Source organism: Nelumbo nucifera, chromosome 8 (assembly GCF_055504915.1).
Source record: "Nelumbo nucifera cultivar China Antique chromosome 8, China Antique-T2T, whole genome shotgun sequence".
Taxonomy (NCBI): domain Eukaryota; kingdom Viridiplantae; phylum Streptophyta; class Magnoliopsida; order Proteales; family Nelumbonaceae; genus Nelumbo; species Nelumbo nucifera.
Genome location: NC_142656.1, coordinates 12,297,126 through 12,317,973, shown reverse-complemented (window position 1 = coordinate 12,317,973; position 20,848 = coordinate 12,297,126). Strand labels below are relative to the sequence as shown.

At 40.3% G+C, this 20,848-nt stretch overlaps 1 protein-coding gene across 2 annotated transcripts; it reads left to right on the top strand.

The window, feature by feature from the left end:
• The first annotated feature begins 1,876 nt into the window (after nucleotides 1-1,876).
• On the top strand, nucleotides 1,877-14,031 carry LOC104592288 (uncharacterized). Of its 2 annotated transcripts, XM_010251577.3 has the most exons (6): nucleotides 1,877-2,096; nucleotides 9,700-9,755; nucleotides 9,856-11,672; nucleotides 11,793-11,913; nucleotides 12,540-12,599; nucleotides 12,708-14,031. In XM_010251577.3, the coding sequence occupies exons 3-6, from the start codon at nucleotides 9,961-9,963 to the stop codon at nucleotides 13,809-13,811; spliced, it is 2,997 nt and encodes a 998-aa protein (XP_010249879.1). In that variant the 5' UTR covers nucleotides 1,877-2,096; nucleotides 9,700-9,755; nucleotides 9,856-9,960; the 3' UTR covers nucleotides 13,812-14,031. The 2 variants fall into 2 exon arrangements, with proteins under 2 accessions (XP_010249879.1, XP_010249878.1); XM_010251576.3 differs by having other exon boundaries at nucleotides 9,700-11,672.
• Nucleotides 14,032-20,848: the final 6,817 nt, after the last annotated feature.

The window sequence follows — 20,848 nt, the reverse complement described above, 5'->3', positions numbered from 1 at the left end:
TCGAGGAGGATATTGCTCGTAGAATTAGAGCAAGACAAGCACAATGGATGGGTGTGTTTGAAACCTTATATGATTGGTGAGTAATTCTTGTGTTAAAATAAAAATTCTATGAAAGAATTGTAGAACTAGTTATGCCATATAGATTGGAGTGTTCAACAATTATGAAACAACATATCCAAAAAAATATATGCGATTGGATGAATGAAAAAAAAAATACAAATGGATAAACTAAAAAATAAAGTCATGTGAGCAAACCTAAGTAACTCCAAAAGGTGACAAAACTAAAGAAAGTAGACAGATGATTCAGTAATGTGCGCTGTGCACGGAAGACCTTTTATAACACCCATAAGAAGAAGTGATTTTGCAAGTTTAAGGACATTGTTCGGATTGGTAATAAATGATTTAAGCGTGAATAATTTTACAATGGATACGACAATAAACAAAAAGGAATGTCAAAACAGGATCCCTATATGGGTTGGATAAGGTTTGGATGATGACAGTGATGATAATCCTTTCTTGGGCAGAATTAGTAATAAATAATAAATGATTCGAACGCTAATAATCTAACAGTAGATATGACATTAAGTATAAGAGAGCCCATGTAATTGGGATAAGGCTTGGATGATGATGGTCTTTTTTTAGTTAGAACACATATGACAAGGTGCTGCATTAACATTTTGTGATTTCTTTGGCCATTGAAAAGATCTGTGGCTCCCTCCATTTTATCATTGATTTGGTGGGTGGTTATTGTAATATAACACGTGGCACTTTCCTAGAATTGGAATGACCAAGGAAAAGGTATTTGGGTTTATTCTTCACACCGATTTCATAATACTTTGCAGTCATGCATTGAGAATATTCTTGTATGAATGACATTATACAAGTATAGAAGATATTCCTGATGTGCGACTATAAGTACTATGAAGTTGGTGTGGGACACATTCGGTGAGGAATAAATCCGGATCCATGAATAAGGGTGCAATCGAACAGAGCCAAAGTCAATCTTTTGCATGTTTTGGTTTGGTTTGATTAAAATATTATTAGATTTGAGTTTGAGTTCATTTTAAATTTTATTTCTTGTTTCGAGCTCAATTTAATTAATTTGAGTTCACTCGAAAACCCTAACTTTTTATTGGTTGAGCTTGAATATTCTAACTTGATACAAATCTTTTTTTTTTTTATAGAAAGATTTTAACTTGATAAAAATCAAGTCAAATCGAATTTAAGCCAGAATTATTTAATTAGAACTGATTTTATTATAGTTGACAACATATATAAACATATAAATACGAGAAATGTTACGGGTGTGAGGAGATCAAATCAGCCCCCCACAACTTCTCACAACACATGTATTGGAAACATCTTCCAATGATGACATCACCATTTTTGGTACATCAGGAGATGTCCTTAATACATGACGGGGATGTGCTATGAGACATTGTGGAGACTGATTTGAACTCCAGTGTGAGGTGAGGTTGGTGCGAGTAACAAATTCGGGAAAACAGAGTTCAAATCATACCCTACAAGAATGCTCCCCCGTAACGTCCCAAAACATATCTTGATGGTAACATCATTACTTATGGTATTATCATCGGGAGATGTTCTCAATACATGACAGGGATGTGCTGTAGGAATTAATGGAGGACTCATTTGATAAGGGAAAAACTTGGGCAGTTGGGGAGTTTCATTGGCATGACACGTCAATCCATTCAAGGTTTATTGCCACGTCGACAACTGGGGTTACAGAAAGGGCTAAAACAGCGTGACACGTCAATCAATTAATTCGATGATTTGATCCTCTAGACAGGCAGGGTAATCCGGTAATTTCGCAAGTGATAACAAGTAAAGCCAAATCGTATATAAGCAAAACTTTGCCCTACTCTCTCTTTTCTCGTTTTGGAGTAGATTTGAGCTTACATTACATGTAATGTGAACACAAACAGGCGACGTTGAATTTCTCCTGTCTCTCTGAAATCTGAGCAATTGGGGGTTGTTATTCAAGGCTTGTGGAATCTCAACCTGTTCGTTTCTCTTCTTCTGCTATTGGTACTTGTTCTCTGTTCATTGTTCCTCGAGGCGCCATTGTTCATTTAGTGGTGCGTTTTTTCTGTACAGCATTTTCCCATTAAATTGTCTCTGTTTTCCTTCTTTCTGTTTTCTTGTGCCTTAAATTTTGAATCTTTTTGTTAAAACTCTGGTTTATTAGGGTTTCATTTAGTGCTTCGGTGAGTTCTGCTCTCTATTTACTTTGTTTTGTTTAGTTATCTGTTAAAGTTCTGAGCATTCGTGACTGCGTGCTAGCTTGATTCCAGGAAATTATAGAAAGGAGGACTGAATATGAAGGCAGGTTAGCGAAACAAGTGTTTTTACTTGAATAATTGATTTTTTTTTTCTTCCGTTACATGAGGATAGCTTGTATGGTTGGGGTTAGGGTTTTCGCTTCTGTAGAGCTCTCTGATAATTTTGTCCTTTTTGGGTTATTTCTGTATAGTGATTTTAGTTCTCTCTCTCTCTTTCTCTCTCTCCATTCGTTTTGTAGGTGGGTTCAGTCAGTGCGCTTGATTGTTCTGTTCAGTAGAATAAATTAAACGAAGTTCTATTGATCGTTGCGGCTTGTGCAATTTGTTCTTTTTATACTTTCGGATGTGTTTATACCGATTTGTTATTCCTCTGTGTGAGGAACCTTGGTCCTGCTTTCCTAGAAAGATTTTAATCATTCAGGATGATTGAATTCAGCTGTGCGTTTCTGGTTGCCGTTAAGACTAGGTTATCGATTCCAGACTTCAGATTTCTATCTTCGTAGCACTATTCTTTAGGCTGAGTAGCTAACTTCAGATTTCTATCTTCGTAGCACTATTCTTTAGGCTGAGTAGTTAACCTCAGGTTCTGTAGCCTGGGCGAACCTCTCTATGTGAACTTATATAACATTTCACGAAAGTGTGAGCTATTACGTATGTAATAGTTCCACTTTTCTTGGTAATAATAGTTTCATCTAGGAGCCATTGCTTAATGCCTTGGTAAAATCTCAGGTTGACAAGCCTGAGAACAATGAAGTGTCTAAGAACGGCTAGTTAGTGCAAAATGTGCTGGATGTTAGGGGCCAGAATTGGATAGCTGCCTTCAATGTAATTGCTTCATCTGAGCTTATAGCTTTTATTGAACATTGGTTAACTTAAACATGAGTTTTACCTTGTCTGTATCATCTCACATCTGCCCACAGGGATAGTTCTAGGGTGCTGTGTAGATAAAAAGGTTGATTCCATTTATGATATTATTTTATTTACTATTTATTTATTTTTCCACATATAACTCAGTGACAGCTGGAATGGAGTCTGAATTTTTCTCCAGGGTTCAGCCTTTTTCATGTGGCGAGTTTCAGCCCAGTTGATTGCTGCACATGGGAAAAGAGTATCCCATTTTTCATCTATTGTTTTCTCATTATAAAAAATAAGGATTTTTAGAGGTGAGAAGGTGTTCCCCTTCTCAGGCCCAAGTGCAGCCCCTTTGAAAGGGTGCGTGCCTAGTGTGCTTGCACCTCAGCTCATTTGTGTAGCTTTTGAAGCAAAGTGGTTGGCCTGGGGAGTGGGGACTTTGCCCTTGGCCCCCTGACCAAGACCCTTGAGGCAAGCTCAAACAAGTCAATGCTGGGGTCCTAAATTCATGGTTCTTATATAAGGAAATTGGTTTTGTAATTTTAGTTATAATTCATTATATTTTAGGGTCAGGAATAAAATGTTGTCTGATGAAGAATGCCTTGTATTAAGAAGGATGAGGTAACAGTGTAAGACTAGCAGGGGGGGCACTTAGAGCATTGGTGAGTGAGCAAGTGTTGTTCACTTGTCCTTCTTAATAAAGACATTCTTCATCAAACAACATTTGATTTCTAATCCTAAAAGATAAGGATTCGGGACCATGCATTGAATATGTTTAGTATGTTAGTTTATGTATTTTAATTTGCTCCAATAGGCTTTTTAAAACATTTAATTTCTTTTACAATTTAAGTTTGTATTTTTTGAATTAATACTATTTTAATATTTTTTTTTTGCATTTCTTGCATATTTTTTGAATTTTTTTTCGTGTCTCGTCTTGTGCCTTGGGTGTGAAAAGCCCCTTGTGCGCTTTTAAAGCATTGAATTTATCTCTAGGTGTATAACTAAATTTCACATTTTTATTAGTGGTAGCTTGTGTCTCAGGTTTATCACTTTATTTGCTTAGATTTTATAGCTCATTTGGTGCTTGGTGCGTGTAATAATTGATTGTTTCATACAGAATGTTTAGTTTGATTCTTGAAGTATTTAAAATCTTCCAAGAACCAAGAATTAGAATATGCAGGGCATTGGGTTATTATCTCTTTTAAAGATATTACAAATTCCTTTTTCTTGAATCTTGTTAATTACATGGAGGTGACTCTTCAAACGTTTCTTTCTCTTTTGTGTTCTCTTGAAAGGTAAAATAAAATGATTGTATTAATGATAAAAGGGAAATTCCTGTTAAATACAAAGCTAACCCCTTCGAGATGAAAAGGGTCCAACAATATTATCTATGGACACCAGAGTCATGGAAGGAATTTACAATCAAAAGATACGATCAGAAGGACTATTTGTCCCAATACTTTGACCCCCCCATTGGTCACAAAATAATTGAAAAGAGAGGCCAGTGAAATCCTTCTTGAGGCTAGCACATTTGATGAAATACCTCTTAGCTCTGCCTATCACCAATTCCAGTGGGAGGACATGCCTTTAGAAATCCAACTATTCCTCTCACTCCACAAGATCCAATAGATTACTGGGGGGGGGGGGGGGAGAATGCCATAGATATAATCTATTGCTGAATAAATTACAGGCCAATACTGATCCAAAAAAAAAAAAAAAATTACATCGCTCTAGCCAAGTAGAGAATAGTTGCAGATGGGAAATGAAGTAATAAATGGTTGGCAAACTCTCGCATGAGGTGCATTGATTCAACACCAACATCGCTCTAGCCATGAGATTGTCAATGGTTTGGATTTTATTTAGACTAGTTGCTCAAATGAAAAATACTACTTTGAATGGGACACTTGCCCTCTAGATCCATTTCCATGGAACTTCGTTTGAATCATGGCCAACAAATGGAGGGAATAGGATTTTGCCAAGAAGTTCCCGTCCTTGTTTCCTCTCCACCATCTGTTGTCCGGTGAACCTGGATTGGGAAAAATGGAGCTATTACTTAACAACAGTGAACTAAACTCCACTTCCCAATCCGGGATTGGGAAAAATGGAGCTATCTGCATTGCTTGACCCCCCCTCCATAATGTCTTAGCAGTTCTGCACTCTTTACCCCTTTGCCTTTTCTGTTCGTTTCCAAGACTTCTCTCCAGCCTCTAGCAGTGTTGATGAATATTTTCACCATATTGAGGAAGGAAATAAAAATGTTTTGGAAGAAAGATATCAAGAATCACGATCACCATTATATTATTACTTTGGGAGTTGTGTTTTAATTAATTGATAATAGTGTTGTCTATTGAGAATAGAAAATCTAGTTTGCAATCCTGTATCTTGTAAATCTGATGTAGTGAAGTGTGAAGGATGAAACCAGTAAGGATATCATCAATGGAGAAAGAGAATTTTCATCCATGAGGAGGTTAGTGAATTTTGAAGCAAAAAATTCTCTTATTTGAAGAGGTCAAAGTAGGTGGGGAGGTATCTTTGAGATTTGGGAGTTAAAGAAGTTGTGGGTTTTTTTGGTAGGTTTTGAGTTTGTTGCTTGATACCAGAACTTTGTTGATGACACCTTGCACAAGGATAAAAGTTTGGATTGGAAGAGTTTCAAGGAGGTAAGGAAGAACATACAAAGTAGAGAGAAGGATTGGAGGAGGAATGGTAGAGGTAATTTCATTGCATTGCTTGAATTTTTCAGGCAAGGAAGAAAGCAATTGGTTTCTTTCCTTGAAGGAAGAGAAGGAGAAGGGTAGGTTTTAATCTCTTAAATTTTAAAGGGATTCTCTAAGCACCTTGTGAAAGCTTGCATAACAGTCAAAGAGGGGAGATGTCAAAAGAGGAAAATGAAGCTACAAAAGGGAAAGATGTAAGGAAAAGGAGATTTTGTACAAGATAGGCAAATTACAGATCAGATCTTGATTGCAAATGGGAGTGTGGAGGAGAAGAGGAGATCTAGCAAAAAAAGGTTTTGTTAGCAAACTAGATTCGGAAAAGGCTTATGACTTAGTGGATTGGAGTTTCTTATTAGAGGTGTTATGAAGGCGTGGCTTTGAGAACAAATGGTGTAACTGGATAAGTGGCTGTCTAAATTCTTGCCACTACTTAGTCTTAGTTAATGGTGTGGTGAAGGACTTCTTTCCAGCCAATAGAGGCCTAAGGCAAGGTGACTCACTCTCTCCTTTCCTCTTTACACTTGTTGCTGATGTGTTCAATAGATTGATTTCCAAAGCAGTTGAGGACCTAATAAAGGGATGGAGATTAGGGAGAAGAGGCATACTGGTAGCCCACCTTTAGTTCGCTGATGATATTGTTATCTTCTGTGAAGGGAATGATTTAAGTAAGGTGGACAACCTCAAGAGCTTAATAAGAGATTTTGAACATGCTTCCAACTTGAGGATAAATTTGGATAAAAGTTGTGTGGCTGGTAGAAACTTGGAGGATTTGGAGGTAGAGTCTATTGCAGGGTGCTTAGGTTGTGCCATCTCCTCTTGGCCTTTGACTTACTTAGGTCTCCCCTTAGGTGCAAACTCTAAAGAGAGTAGTTTTTGGTCCCATATTATGGAGAAATTTGCTAAATACTTGGCAGCCTGGAAAAAGAGTTATATCTCTATAGGGGGTAGGGTGACTGATTAGGGCCACACTCGCCAACCTTCCAACTTATTACCTTTCAGTCCTTAGGATTCCCACAAGGGAGGCTAAGAATTTGGAGAAGGTAATGAGGGATTTCTTGTGGGAACCAGGAGATGTGAAGAAGGATCATCTACTTAGATGGGAGATAGTCACTAAATCTAAGGAAGAAGGGGGCTTGGGGATAGGGAACTTAGTGCAAAAGAATGAAACCCTCCTAGGGAAGTGGTTATGAAGATGGATTCAAGAGAGAGAGATGGTTGGGGTGCTGGGATATCTTGTTGGGTTACCCTCACAACACCTTGGAAGGCTATACATGATATCCTCCTTTCCTTCCTTAGGTTTATCAAGTCTGATGCTTGCTCTGGTAATTCTTTTCGGTTTTGGTAGTATGTTTGGGTGGGTAATCAACCCCTCAAATATCGTTTTCCTTCCTTATACTCCCTTTCCCTTTACAAAAATGAGCCAATTTCAAAGTGTCTTCTGGATCCGTTTCTTCCCTTGTCTTTAAATTGGAACTTTAGCTTTTGTAGGGGATTAAGGGATGATGAGTTAACTTGTGTTATTGAGTTGCTTTATTTACTTGAGTCAGTTTATTTGGACCCTACAAGACTTGATCACAGAGTTTGGACTCCCCTGCCTAAAGGTATCTTTACCTGTGCTTCTTTTCTAAAATCCCTAAGTTCTAGCCCCAACCCTTGAGTTTTTCCTGTTAAAGAAGTTTGGGTAAGCCCTATTCCCCCAAAATTGCTGTACTCTGTTGGGAAGTTTACTATGGGAAAATCAGTACTTTGGAAAACATGCAAAAAAAGAGACCTCTTCTTTGTCTCTCTCCGAACTGGTGTTTCTTGTGTAAGGTCCATAATGAGGACTGTTTCCATTTATTGATATCTTGTTCCCTTGCTGCAGCTTTATGGAGCTGGAGCTTTAGTTTATTCGGTTTTATGTGGATTCAGCCATCTGATGTAAGTTTGCTATTTAATCCATCTATTTTTTGGGTGGCGTACGAGAAGAGGTAAAGCCATGTGGAAATGTCTCAAGGCAGCTACTTCATTGACTATTTGGGAGGAAAGGAATGCTAGAGTATACCTAGAGAAGGAAAGAAGCTTGGCTGAAGTGAAGGACTGTATTTTGACAAGAGCAATCCATTGGCTGAAGACCTTGGGTATGTTTGCTGATTTCTTATTTGATTACCTTTAGAGGAACTGGTCAGCAGTGGCTAACCTCCACTAAGAAGAATAGAAGTGTGATAGAATGGCAACCTCCTCCAGAAGATGTCAAATTAAACTTTGATAGGAGCAACCAAGGTAACCCTGGGCCTCAGGTATAGGGGGTGTGATGAGGAACAAGGGCAGCAACATTATTTATTTCTTCTAAGGACCAGTGGGAGATTCTACAAGGGCAGAAGTACTAGCTGCTGTACAAGGGATTCAGATTGTCAACCAGCTTGGGGTGGAACATCTGCTGATAGAAGGGGATTCTTAAGTGGTAATAGGCTGGCTGTCTAACACTGATGCTGCCATTTGGGAATGCAGAGACCTCCTCAAAAGGGGGAAGTGGCTAACCAATAATATGAGAGTTGATGTTAAATGGGTGAACAGGTCAGAAAATACTATGGCTGATTCTTTGGCCAAACTTGGGGTTTCTAGGGAAGATCTTTTTTTTGTGCTACCTTGTAACTTGTTCTAGTGAATAGGAAAGCTGTACTTTTTTATCCTTTGAGATTAATAAAATTCTTTCAATTATCAAAAAAAAAAAGAGAAAGATATAAGGAAAACTGTAATCATAGCAAGAGGAAACTGGAAGAATAAGATGGATGTCCAAGAAAGAAGAACTGGACCAAGATGCTTGTAGCTTAAGTGAAGCAAGAGGTTCAGGATTGGAAGAAGTTTAAATGACCCCATGGGTTGCTTATGGGTTTGTTCTCTAGTTGAGTTTGGAGCTTTAAAGGAAGATCTGAGCCCTATGCCGAGTCTATAAAGAGTGGTGGTAGTTGAAATTTAGAAGAGTATGTCTGATGAGTGATGAATGAAAGTTTGGTTTAGTGAATTCTGGTTGTAGCTTAGTATTTTTCCATTTTTCCTCTTTTACACTTGTTTCTTCTTCTAAGTGATCTATCTTTTTGCTCACAACGGTAAAGCTTCTCTTTTTTCTAATCTCCTCTTCTTTGGTGGACAGCATGCTGTTTATCTTTTCATTTCTATTCTTCATAATTGATCACCCAATCTTCTTTCACTCTACAAGGCCCACTACCAGATCTGAAAGTTGCAGGATACCCTACTTGTCCTACATCAGAGGCGCTTCATCCCATTAGGACATTTCACCCTTGTGTCATATGGTATAGAAAAGTTTAAATGACCCGAAATCTTTTCATGGGAATTACTCTCTCCTTCCTCAATTTAACGTCGCAAATTTCAGTCTAAAAATCATAGCTGTGTATATGAAGACTAAGCACTTCTTAATGGACCTTTTGTAAATGAAAAAATCATTACATTTGATGGATAATGTTACTTGGGGGAATTCTGAAACAAGGTGGTGAGATATGAGGCTGGTGTGGACTGGAGAAAAGTGCAAGCCACCACTCCACAATGTCCCCATGTGATGGATGGTTTGGATTAAAATTTTTACATATTTGGTAAGTACTGTCCAAGAAGATATTTTTTTTAGAGAATGATGTTTTTTTAATTGGTTTCTTGTAAATCTTTCTTCCTTTAACTTCCCTATAAATGCCATGTAATGTGCCTACTGCTTAACCATTGTACCAGTTTAATCTCTGTTCTGAAAACTTGATTTTGGAGGTGAAGTTGTGTTTTCTAGTTACCTTTGTGTTTCAGGAGGCTAACCTATTTTCTGCATTGATCTTTCTGCAATGTAGGTCTTGGAAGAACCTGTTCAGAAACATCTTAATCCTTCTTCATACGGGCCTTCATGGTATTGTTGGTGTGAGCTGGGGACACTTCTTACCTATTATCTTTGCAACTGTACTAAGTGAACTTGATATTCATATGTACATACATTGTGTTGCTGGTAGGTGTTTTGATCATGTCCAATAGTCCAGGGCTACAGCAATGTGGAACCCATACCCAGCAATGTGGCACCACAACAGTTACCAACACCTGGCAAGCAAACAGCTCAAATGGAACCAAGGTCCACTTACCTGGGCTCACCACATTTATTAGCTAACAAGCAGCCAGCACAAATGGAGCCCATGCCCAGCAACCTGATGACACGCCAATTCTCAATATCAAAGCAAACTGTACGAATAGAGACTCTGCCCACTAAAGCAGGGTCACAACATTTGTCATTACCAAACAAGCGAACAGCTCAGATGGAACCATCTCCAAAGGCCCAAACTGAGTCATTTGAATCAGTCAGGTCAAAGTTGAGAGAATCATTAACCACTGCCTTGGCCTTGGTTTCTCAGCAGCAGAATAAACTGTCAGATGAGGGAAAGACTTCACAGAATGAAGCTGCAGATGTTCCAAGGCAGGTCCATGAAGATTCTCAGCCAGCTGAGTCTGTTTCAGCAACTGTGGATATGGCATCAGGTCATGTACCTGAAAGGCATTTGGAGACCCTTCCTCTACAAGATCTCAGTTCTGCTCATGAACCCAATGATGGTCAAACTTCTGCTCAAGAAGTTTTGTCTAATGAAAATGCATCAAAGACCTGGAAGGTTGATGGACAAGAATTCCAATTGAAGCAGGTCTTTCCTGAAGAAGATGCTTCATTCATCAACAGTTTTCTCATCAAAGACGAGCTTTTACAGGGAAATGGGCTTTGCTGGGCAACAGACCTAAAAGTAGAAGTTGCTGAAACAGATGAATGCCATCCTGCCAAAAGACCCAAATTAGAACATGAGGAAGCATGTAGAGATGGGGTAGAACAAGCATGTGAAACTCTACAAACATTGGCCTTCAAAATTGAAGCTGAGCTCTTCAAATTATTTGGAGGTGTTAATAAGAAGTACAAGGAGAAGGGCAGGTCTCTTTTATTCAATTTGAAAGATCGTAATAATCCAGAGCTGAGAGAAAAAGTGATGTCTGGAGAAATTACCCCAGAACGTCTCTGTTCTATGACTGCAGAGGAACTTGCTTCAAAAGAGCTATCTCAGTGGAGACTTGCCAAAGCAGAAGAGCTTGCACAGATGGTAGTTTTGCCAGATACAGAAGTCGACATTAGACGATTGGTGAGGAAAACACATAAAGGTGAGTTTCAAGTGGAATTTGAACAAGATGATAGTGTTTCAGTTGAGGTTGCTGTTGGGGCAAGTTCACTTTCTCAAATTCAACCCAAAACCATTGAAATGAATGCTCAGCTTCCATCTAAACCTAGTGCTACTGAAACATCTGAAATGGCTGTTAAGCCTGAGAAGAATATCTTAGAAGACAAAACTCCACCAAGTAACACAAGTGCTATTCAGCACGATGGAACTGATTATATGCAAGGGTTCATGGTGGATGAATTGAGGGATTCAGAGTTTCTTCCCCCAATAGTCTCCCTAGATGAATTCATGGAATCTCTTGATTCAGAACCACCATCTGAAAATTTACCAGTAGCTTCTGGACAGGATGCAACTATCTCAGGTGAGAAGAGGTGTCCTGATGTTGGCACCAAATTGGATTCTTCAGATCTTGGTTCAGTAGATCCTGTAGATACTACCCCAAGTAAATTGGAGAAAATGGATGCAAAATACAAAAGAACAGATAGTAATGTGAAATCCAATGACATTCTAATAGACATGGGAGCCTCCCCTCCTGGTTCTGCATCTAAGGGCGAGCATATCTGGGAAGGTACACTTCAGTTGAATATCTCAACCTTGGTCACAGTTATTGGCTTCTTTAAAAGGTGCAAGTCTTATCTTTGTTTAAATTTTTTGCTTGTCTTGCTTGTTTTCTACTCTAGATTATGGTTTTATCTGTGAAAAAAACCATTTAATTGGTACTTTCTGATCTGATTTTGTTACAGTGGTGAAAAAACATCTACAAAGGAGTGGCCTAACTTTCTTGAGATCAAGGGGAGGGTCAGACTCAATGCATTTGAGAAATTCCTCCAAGGTCTCCATATGTCCCGGAGTCGTGCAATTATGGTATCTCATAGTCCTCACTTTTCATTATTTTGATTAATTTTGTATATCATGTCAGTTAATTGTTTCCTTTGTTAAATTTCTCAGTATTTTATCTTGGTCGAAAGCTAAAAAAAATATTGAAGCATCGTTGGCCCTTTGTGTATAGAACTATAAACCTTAAAAGAACAAAATATTACAATTTCAGAAAGCTGTTGCCAGCGATTTCCTGCAAAAAATTCATTCCCGTATCTCTGTGGTGGATTTTAGATGCGGATATAGAGGAACATATGCCTATATCCTACAAGCAAAACTCAATCATATAAATGGGTGGTGATTCTTAGTTTATGGGGGCGCACATAATTTTTATAGTAAATGGTTTAGGTGTTTGGCCTGTAGAAACGGGGATATGATTTTCACTTTTTCAGAACTGGCATGTAATACTATTATGTCCATATAGATTGGGAACATTAGGACTCTTGGGGGGACTCGGGGTGTTCCAGAAATGTCAAGGGAGCTAAGGAAACGCTTGTGTGTGTGGGCCAGGGGGTGTTCCAGAAGTCTGCATTTTGTGATATTTTTTGTGTACTTTTGAAGGATGAATCTGTTTCCATCATGGCCATTATTCATGAAGTTTCCATCCTCTGCAGATCGTCCAATTTTGTTGGAAGGAGGGTTCCTCTCAGAGTGGGCGTGCAAATCTTTCTGAGGTGATGACTAATCATATATATATATATATATTTTTTCTTTCTGCCCTGCTGCTAAGTTTTATCTTTGATCTAATCCTAAATCTTTGTTTATTTGTCTGCTTTTTACAGGTGGTTGATTCGTATGTTATGGACGAAAGAGTGGGGTTTGCCGAGCTACCTGGTGTTGAACTATACTTCTGCCCACCTCACACAAGAATGGTTGAAATTCTTGGCAATCTCTTGCCGAAGGACCAAGCAGAGGCACTTTGTAGTACAGATAATAGCCTAATTGGGGTGGTAGTATGGAAGAAGGCTCATTTAACTTCTTCTATATCACCCAATTCATCTTCCCATCACAAACACAGTTCAAAAAAGCAGCAATACGCTTTAAGGAGACAAGATAAGGATGCTAATGCAAATGGCAATACCAATGCAACTTCAACACCTCCATTACCTTTGGGACCACCTCCCACTGATCCTGAGCCTCCACCTGATGATGAACCCATTGACGATGTACCGCCCGGCTTTGGCCCGGCAGCTCCCAGGGACGAGGATGACCTCCCAGAATTTGATTTCGTTAGAGGCACAAACGTAACAGCCTCTTCGGTTCCCAAACTTTCACGTGGCTCTGGCATGGCCGCCTTCCTTGCCCCCTCTCAACCTGTACCTCGTCCAGTTGAGCAAATGAGAGAACTGGTACACAATTATGGCCAGACCGCACTAGGTGCCAACTCTGGCAATTGGGTGGACAGTCATTCAGGGATTGAGGTTCAGCCTTGGAATGATGATGACGACATCCCTGAATGGCAGCCACAATCCCTACAACAGCAGCAGCTGCCTTCCCCAGTGGCACAACCAGTGAACAACTTCCAGCAGCCACTGATGCCTCCACATATGGTAAACCAAGTGTTGATGCAATCTAAGCAGGCTTCCGTTCAGCCCTCTCGGCCTATGGGACTGCTTGTGGCACCACAAATGCCTACGCAGCCTCTACAGCCCCCGATGAACATGATGCAAGGCCAAGCCCAGCAATCTCCTGCTCCCATGCGGCAGCAAGGGGTGTGGTGGGTTGGATCCCAGGGCCTTTCTGTCCAAGGCACTGGCACGGTACAACCCTTGCATTTTGCTGGGCAGCTGGTTGAAGGCCAGTTTTATGGGGCACCACCCAGCTTTGGAGCTGCACAGAACAGTACGGATTGGAGACAAGATACCTCCAGAAGTAGAGGTTTTTGAGTTATCATGTGTAAATTCCCTGTAGCTAGGCAGCATCTTAATATTAGATAGATGCCCAGTTCTGTGAATGTATAATTTTTATGTAATCTTGCTCTTCAGCTTACAATTAAAAGGTAGTTGTGGCCATGTGGGTCAGCACATGGGGTCCAAGTTTTTGATATTGGAAATGTGCATTCTGACCATTTGTAGCTTTATCAATAAGACTTTTTTTTTTGTCGTATTTTGTTGGTGGTGTTTGGATTCTGTTAAAATTTAAAGGTCATTTCTTTGTAATCCTACACAGGACAAATGACTATCCTTCCCTAGCTTCGTTTGTTTCACGGTAATCCTAAACTTCTGCCTCCTTTTCCTTCCAAAACCTTGTTTTTGACCTGAGGCACCTCTTTATCATCCATTGTACAAAAACCCCAGATCCATATATCCCTAATGCTGTGTTTGGTTTGAAAGATAACCTCGGTGTTTGGTTTGTGCGTCTCTCTCATTTGCTTTTCTTTTTTGGTAATTTATATTTTATAGTAACCTTCATGCATTACCCAAACAGACAAAAAAGATATACAAAGGCACATTGGCTACTAGGGGCCGGATATGTGTTGACTTGTAGTAAAAGTGTGAATAAGAGTGTAAAACTTTTATTTGATTAAAATATCCTAATTTTTTAATTTAATTTTTTTTTAATTATAAGAATAAAATATAAAATATAATTTGAATTTAATTACTCTCTAATAAAATATATTTAAGGTTCCATATATACATGAAGCGCCCTTCTAGGCTTCTAGCAAGTCTTATTATAAGGAGAAAGAAGCTGCGATGAGTTTGGAGCTTATTAACGCCAAAGCAAATAGTTTCTAAAAAGTAGTTCTAATATATTTGGATCAGATTCAAACAAAGAAACAAACTAAATAACCAAAATGATGTTGGGATTTTGTCTTCAGTACCGAGAATTCTCAGGGGTCAGAATTTCAGAGTTGTGTTCATCGTAAGCGGATTCCAGCCCAAAGGCTGTATTTTATTGCAGTGTAATTTTCTTTGCACTAGTACAAATGTATGAGAGTACAAATAAAAAAAAATAGTTTAATTTTGTTTTGGATTTTACTTTTTTTTTTTTTTTTTTTTTTTTACTTTGGGCCTCAATTTATTTCATTTTTATTGCAATCAAACAAAATAAGGTAAAATTTGAAACAAAAATAAATCAAAACTTATGCCCAAAACATTTGCACTACCATAGTTTTGCACTGCAACCAAACACAGCCAAAAGAATCTCACCCTGGCCCCTGGGACACAATTGGGCCAACTCTCATATAAAGAGAACAGACGAAGAAGACTAACCAACAGAATGGACGATACTCTAGTCTGGTATTTGGGAATGAACTGTATCTGTCTGTAATCGAAAGAAGCAACTACCAAGTGAATTATGGTCGTGCGGAAACTAACCAGTATAATAGGCGTAGGCATAGAATCTATAACATGTTTACTGTTATGGGCACACCATCCGGCAGCGCACTGCGGAGCAGTCATAAGCAGCAGCACGCACGGCAGGCCGCACAGCAGCAGGCACCGATAGCGCGCACCGCACGGCGGCATGCACCGCACACCCACCCGGCATCATGGCGTGCAACATGCACCGCCAGGCAGCAGCGCGCACTGCACGACAGCACGCACCGCGCACATGCCCGGCACCGCACGGTAGCGGCACCATGAGCCGCACGCACGCACCCGGCAGTAGTAGCAGAGCGGGGCCCACACGACAGCTCATAGGGGTGGGCCCACCATTATCTAGACACGTCAAGCCAACTCGCCGCCAACTTACCTTATCCTTATCTTATCCCTATCCCTTATCTTATCCTATCCCTTATTCTTATCTTATCTTCTTAAGTAGGAATTGTGTTACCATTAGGAGTTTTAGTTTAAGTTGGATTACCCTAGCCTAGCCGAATCCAACAAGGAATTCTCTTCTGTAATCTCCTATTTAAGGAGCTACGAATTGAAATAAAGCATTCAGTTTTTCAGCCAAGAAAAGAGTGGGGAGAGTTCGGGTGGTCTCTTGGACAAATCACCCATTCAGTCCGCAATAGGGTCTGCACGCAAGGGAAGACGCAAGGGAAGCAGGGCTTTCGCACCGTGGACCGACCCGTGATGGGATCCTATGCGCGGGACCATAACAAATTGGTATCAGAGCCAAACGTCCCGGGCGATATGGAGCAGCTGTCTTCCAAAGTCCACGAACTGGAACACCAACTTGCAGAAACCAGCATGGAGGTTCGTGAAGTCAGGGAAGACGTCCGGGAGATGCGATGCCTGCTGGAAGCATTCCTCTCCAACAAAGAAATGAGTTCGGAGGGAATCGCCAACACCAACAGACGCCGTCCGAGCTGGGCAGTGGCATGTAGCGAACAACAGATCGCTGCCCCTACAGCCGCAGTTATTTCCAAGGATCAACGCACGGAGGATGAAACTGTAAAGTCTCCTCCTTTGGTCGGGGACGATGTCACAAACATTATAGTAGAACCCGCAGAATGCGCTCCTTTGACGGAGACAGGTGGGCTTGGCGATGTTGCTGGGCTTTACCGAAGGCCTTGGCTCGGCGTGGATATAAAGCTATGGTTGCGGCACCACAGTATGGTAAGTATACAGAAATCCAAGAAACAGGAGTGTGCAAGAGATGTAAGGTGGAGGGGCATGATATAGAGGTAATTTTCTTCCAAGCTTATACTGATGACATAGATTTTGTGTTCATGGACAACCCTATGTTTCGTAATATTGAGGAAAATATATATGGGGAAGGCCGAGAGGATATTTTAAAACGCATGGTCCTCTTCGGTAAGGCCGCCCTTGAGGTCCTCGACTGTAAGCATACTCGATGCATTCTTATGATCCACAACATAGCACACCGGGGTCATGGTCCAGTACGTGATTTCTGTTATGTGGATCTTCCACAAAACTACTTCAAACTATATGACCCAGGAGGTAGGGAACACTTCAATGGCCTTGCGGCTGGCCTGAGTGCAGCAGAGCGGGGAGTCACTGTAAGCCATGGTTACGCCTGGGAGCTGAAAACTAAAGAAGGTGGCGGGGGTCTGCATCAAATAGTCCAGCGTTATGCACTGAGAGACGGGGCAGTCCCTGTTGTTCATACTGTTGGTGGACTAAGAAATAGCGTGCAGCCCTTTGATTCATTCGCAGAGTCCCAAGCCATGTATCCTAAACACGAGCTTGAGGACAAGCTCGTAGTCCGGGAGGGGTGTAATGTTATGGGCACACCATCCGGCAGCGCACTGCGGAGTAGTCATAGGTAGCAGCACGCACAGATAGCGCGCAACGCGCACCGCCAGGCAGTAGCGCGCACTACACGCACCGCACGGCGGCACCGCACGGCAGCGACACCATGGCACGCAGCACGCACCGCGCACACGCCCGACACCGCACGGCAGCGGCACCATGAGTTGTGCGCACGCACTGCGCGGCAGCAGCACTGCGTGCACGCACCGCGCGACAACGGCACCATGAGCCGCGCACACGCACCCAGCAGCAACAGCAGAGCGGGAGCCACACGACAGCTCATAGGGGTGGGCCCACCCTTATCTGGACACGTCAAGCCAACTCGCCGCCAGCTTACCTTATCCTTATCTTATCCCTATCCCTTATCTTATCTTATCCTATCCCTTATCCTTGTCTTATCTTCTTAAGTAGGAGTTGTATTACCATTAGGAGTAGGTAATTAGGAGTTTTAGTTTAAGTTGGATTACCCTAGCCTAGCCGAATCCAACAAGGAATTCTCTTCTGTAATCTCTTATTTAAGGAGCTACAAATTGAAATAAAGCATTCAGTTTTTCAGCCAAGAAAAAGAGTGAGGAGAGTTCGGGTGGTCTCTTGGACAAATCACCCATTCAATCCCACAATAGGGTCTACACGCAAGGAAGGACAAATCACCCATTCAGTCCCACAAAAGAGTGAGGAGAATTCTCTTCTGTAATCTCCTATGCGCAGGACCATAACATTTACATCCAATAGCTGAGGGGAAGGGAAGCTCGGGAATTCATTGACGGGGAAAACGAGATCGCTTTATACTCGATGAAAATGATTTAGATGCATGGATTAATGAACATATCAGTGAAGTAGATTATTGAGACGATGGATCTACGGTAAGCAAACAAGCATCGAGCAAATGTAGTAGAATGTAATTATGTAAACTGATAATCTTAGTGAGATTGATTTTATCCAAATTAATGGTTGTCAATTGTCATAGTTAAATGAATCAGAACCAGTTGTTCGATTCAGAAATTGGCAAGAGCAATAACTGGCTTCTCAACAACAATCTTCTCGAAACCTAATTAGATTTAGTAATGGAAATACCAATGCATTTCAATGATGAACTTGGCAGCTTACAGTTGATTTAATTGCAATAGAGATTTACATAGTTTAGTTTGGTGGTAGACTGATAATCAGTGAAGTGTTTTATCTGAAATCCCAGTAACCAACCATGGTATCGAAGTTTTTCTACAGTTGGATGACCCGCCCAGGAAACTCGAACACCAATTCCGTTCATAACAAGCACGCACTGCATTATTATTCCACACAAGGAAGCTAAGGTAAAGGGAGTATCCTCCATAATAGATCAGATCCAGCAAGCACAAATTCTCAAGACTAAACTGAGAAAAACAAGAATCCTCCATTTCAGTCTGTTGGAAAGTACAACTATGCACGGTTCATATAAGCCAAAAAAAAAAAAATAGTAAAAAAGAAGGGCCAGTTGGTTATATTGTCTACTAAAGTAATGTTTGGAACTGGTGCCATTTTCTAGAAAAACGTTTTCTCAGATCACACCTAAGAAACCGAGAAATGGTGTGGTCTGAGTTCTGATGTGGCACTGAAAAATGCCTATATGGCAGCAGCTACGGTTCAAACAGCAAACAAATCAAAAAACGGCATACCAATGCAGCACTTCTTTCTCTCAAAATGGCACTGGAGAAAGATACTGGCTCCAAACATTACCCAATATACACAAAGCATAAAAGGGTTCGACTATGATATGGAAAAAATATGATATCTGAAAAACTTCTGACCAATCAACTGGAATCATAAACATTATGGTTTTCAAAATCGGACTGGACTGGACGATTGGACCAGAAAAACGGGAACTGGTTAGTAGACCGATTCTGTTTTTCCTCAAAACCGGGATTTCTCAAAAAACCATTGATTTTGGTCAGCAAACCGCTGACTTGGGCGGTTAACCGTTCGAACGGTTTTGTCCGTTTTTTATTTTTATTTTTTTTGTCTGAACGGGCCGACCGTTTGACCCGGTAACCGGACCCCTGACTGGTTCGGTCTCTGGGTCAGTTTTAAAAACCATGATAAACGTTGTACCCGATCAAGTTTATTCATCAAAATTCATGGGTGGGTTTTGATTGATTAAAACTCTTCCCATACCATATCTTTTCCGCATCATAGATTTTCCCAAAAAGCATAAAAGAGTCAAAAGGATTTGACAAGCTTGCTAATATGGGACCAGTGAACTTGTTCTGTCCAAGAACTAGGTGTGCCACTGCCGCCCGTATGAGTATTGGTGAGTGGTGAGTCCGGGGCTAAACCGCTAAACTAGGGCTGCGAGTCAAGCCAAGTTAGGTCAGGTTGGGGCCAACCCTAGCCCAACCCGATGTTCTAAACCCCCAACCCTAACCCTAACCCAACCCGACCTACTCAACCCTAACCCAACCCGATGTCAACTTCGGGTTGGGTTGGGCTCGGGTTGGGCCCAACCCAACCTTCCCATCCCTTAAAATCTAGTAGAAAAATAAGTAATTATTTATCATGAATTATGACTTATGACAGAATTTTTCTCAAAAATATAAATTTATGAAATCAACAATAATGAAACATAAAATTATGGAAATAAAATCACTAATAACAATTCATAGGATCAAACAAAAAATTTGAATCACTAATAAAAGACAAGTAATCAAGTACATGTGAATAACTTAAAGAAAGACATGATAGTATGTAGGGGGGTTATACAACTATCATGCATCTAAACAAATCAGTGTATGTATGTATATATATGATGTGTAATAGAGTTGTAGACTAGTAGTCTAGTACAATAGGGGGTCGGGTTGCCCAAGGGGTCAACCCTAACCCAACCCGATCATCAACTCGGCCCAACTTGCAGCCGTATGCTAAACAGGACTACAAACAAAACGTTTTTTGCGCTTGTAAACAAATTTAACAGCACCGTTAATTGCTTGGTAGCTACTAGTTGCTTGCTTGAAGGTCTGTGCAACTTATTACTAAACACTAACAGGATTACAAACAAAAGGCAGAGCCCAATCCGGGGCAAAGTTCCACATAATTAATCTTTCCCCAAATAGACTTAGCTTTTTGTGCAACGGTATGAGTGTCTAACGTCAAGGTCTTTGTATACAAATTTAACAAACATTAAGCTTTTGTCATGTGGGCATTTTGTGATAGGCATTTATCAAAATATTGTTATGTCATCGTCAAATTAACATTTTTTTATTTGTATTCATCCATATGCATTGATATTCACAAAAGTGAGTTTTGATTTATGTGTGCATCAACTATTGGAGAAATCATCATTTTAACGCTTCCCCAAAGATTTATCAAGTTATCCATAAATAACATTTTTTACTGTTTCGCTGATGTGGCACCTAGTTATCCATAAATGATTTATCAAGTATTTTTTTCAGGTTTGAAGACAAATCAAATATAAACATTTATTTAGTAAACAGAAACTATACCAAACACATACTAAATCATAAAACTTTGTGAAGCCATTTCAAAAAAGTCCATAGGATGTTGAACCATTGCATTGCATCCTTCTATGACGGTTTTTGAATCCCTTCCGTCCTTGAGAAATAACAAAAAGAAAGGGCTTCCAAAATAGCACCAAATTCAGATTCTATTGGATCCACAACTTTTTTCTAATTTTCCACCGGCCGCCATATTCACATAATCGTATGTTTCCCAGCATTTTGCTCTATCTGCTTTTAATAATTGGCAAAATCGCATGGTTGATGCAATTTTGC

What these genes read in the sequence shown, in the direction of transcription:
- LOC104592288 (XM_010251577.3), top strand. Translation starts at nt 9,961, where the DNA reads ATGGAACCAAGGTCCACTTACCTGGGCTCACCACATTTATTAGCTAAC. An exon ending in CCCGGAGTCGTGCAATTATG is followed by an intron (nt 11,914 to 12,539) that starts GTATCTCATAGT and finishes CATCCTCTGCAG; the next exon opens with ATCGTCCAATTTTGTTGGAA. An exon ending in GGCGTGCAAATCTTTCTGAG is followed by an intron (nt 12,600 to 12,707) that starts GTGATGACTAAT and finishes TGCTTTTTACAG; the next exon opens with GTGGTTGATTCGTATGTTAT.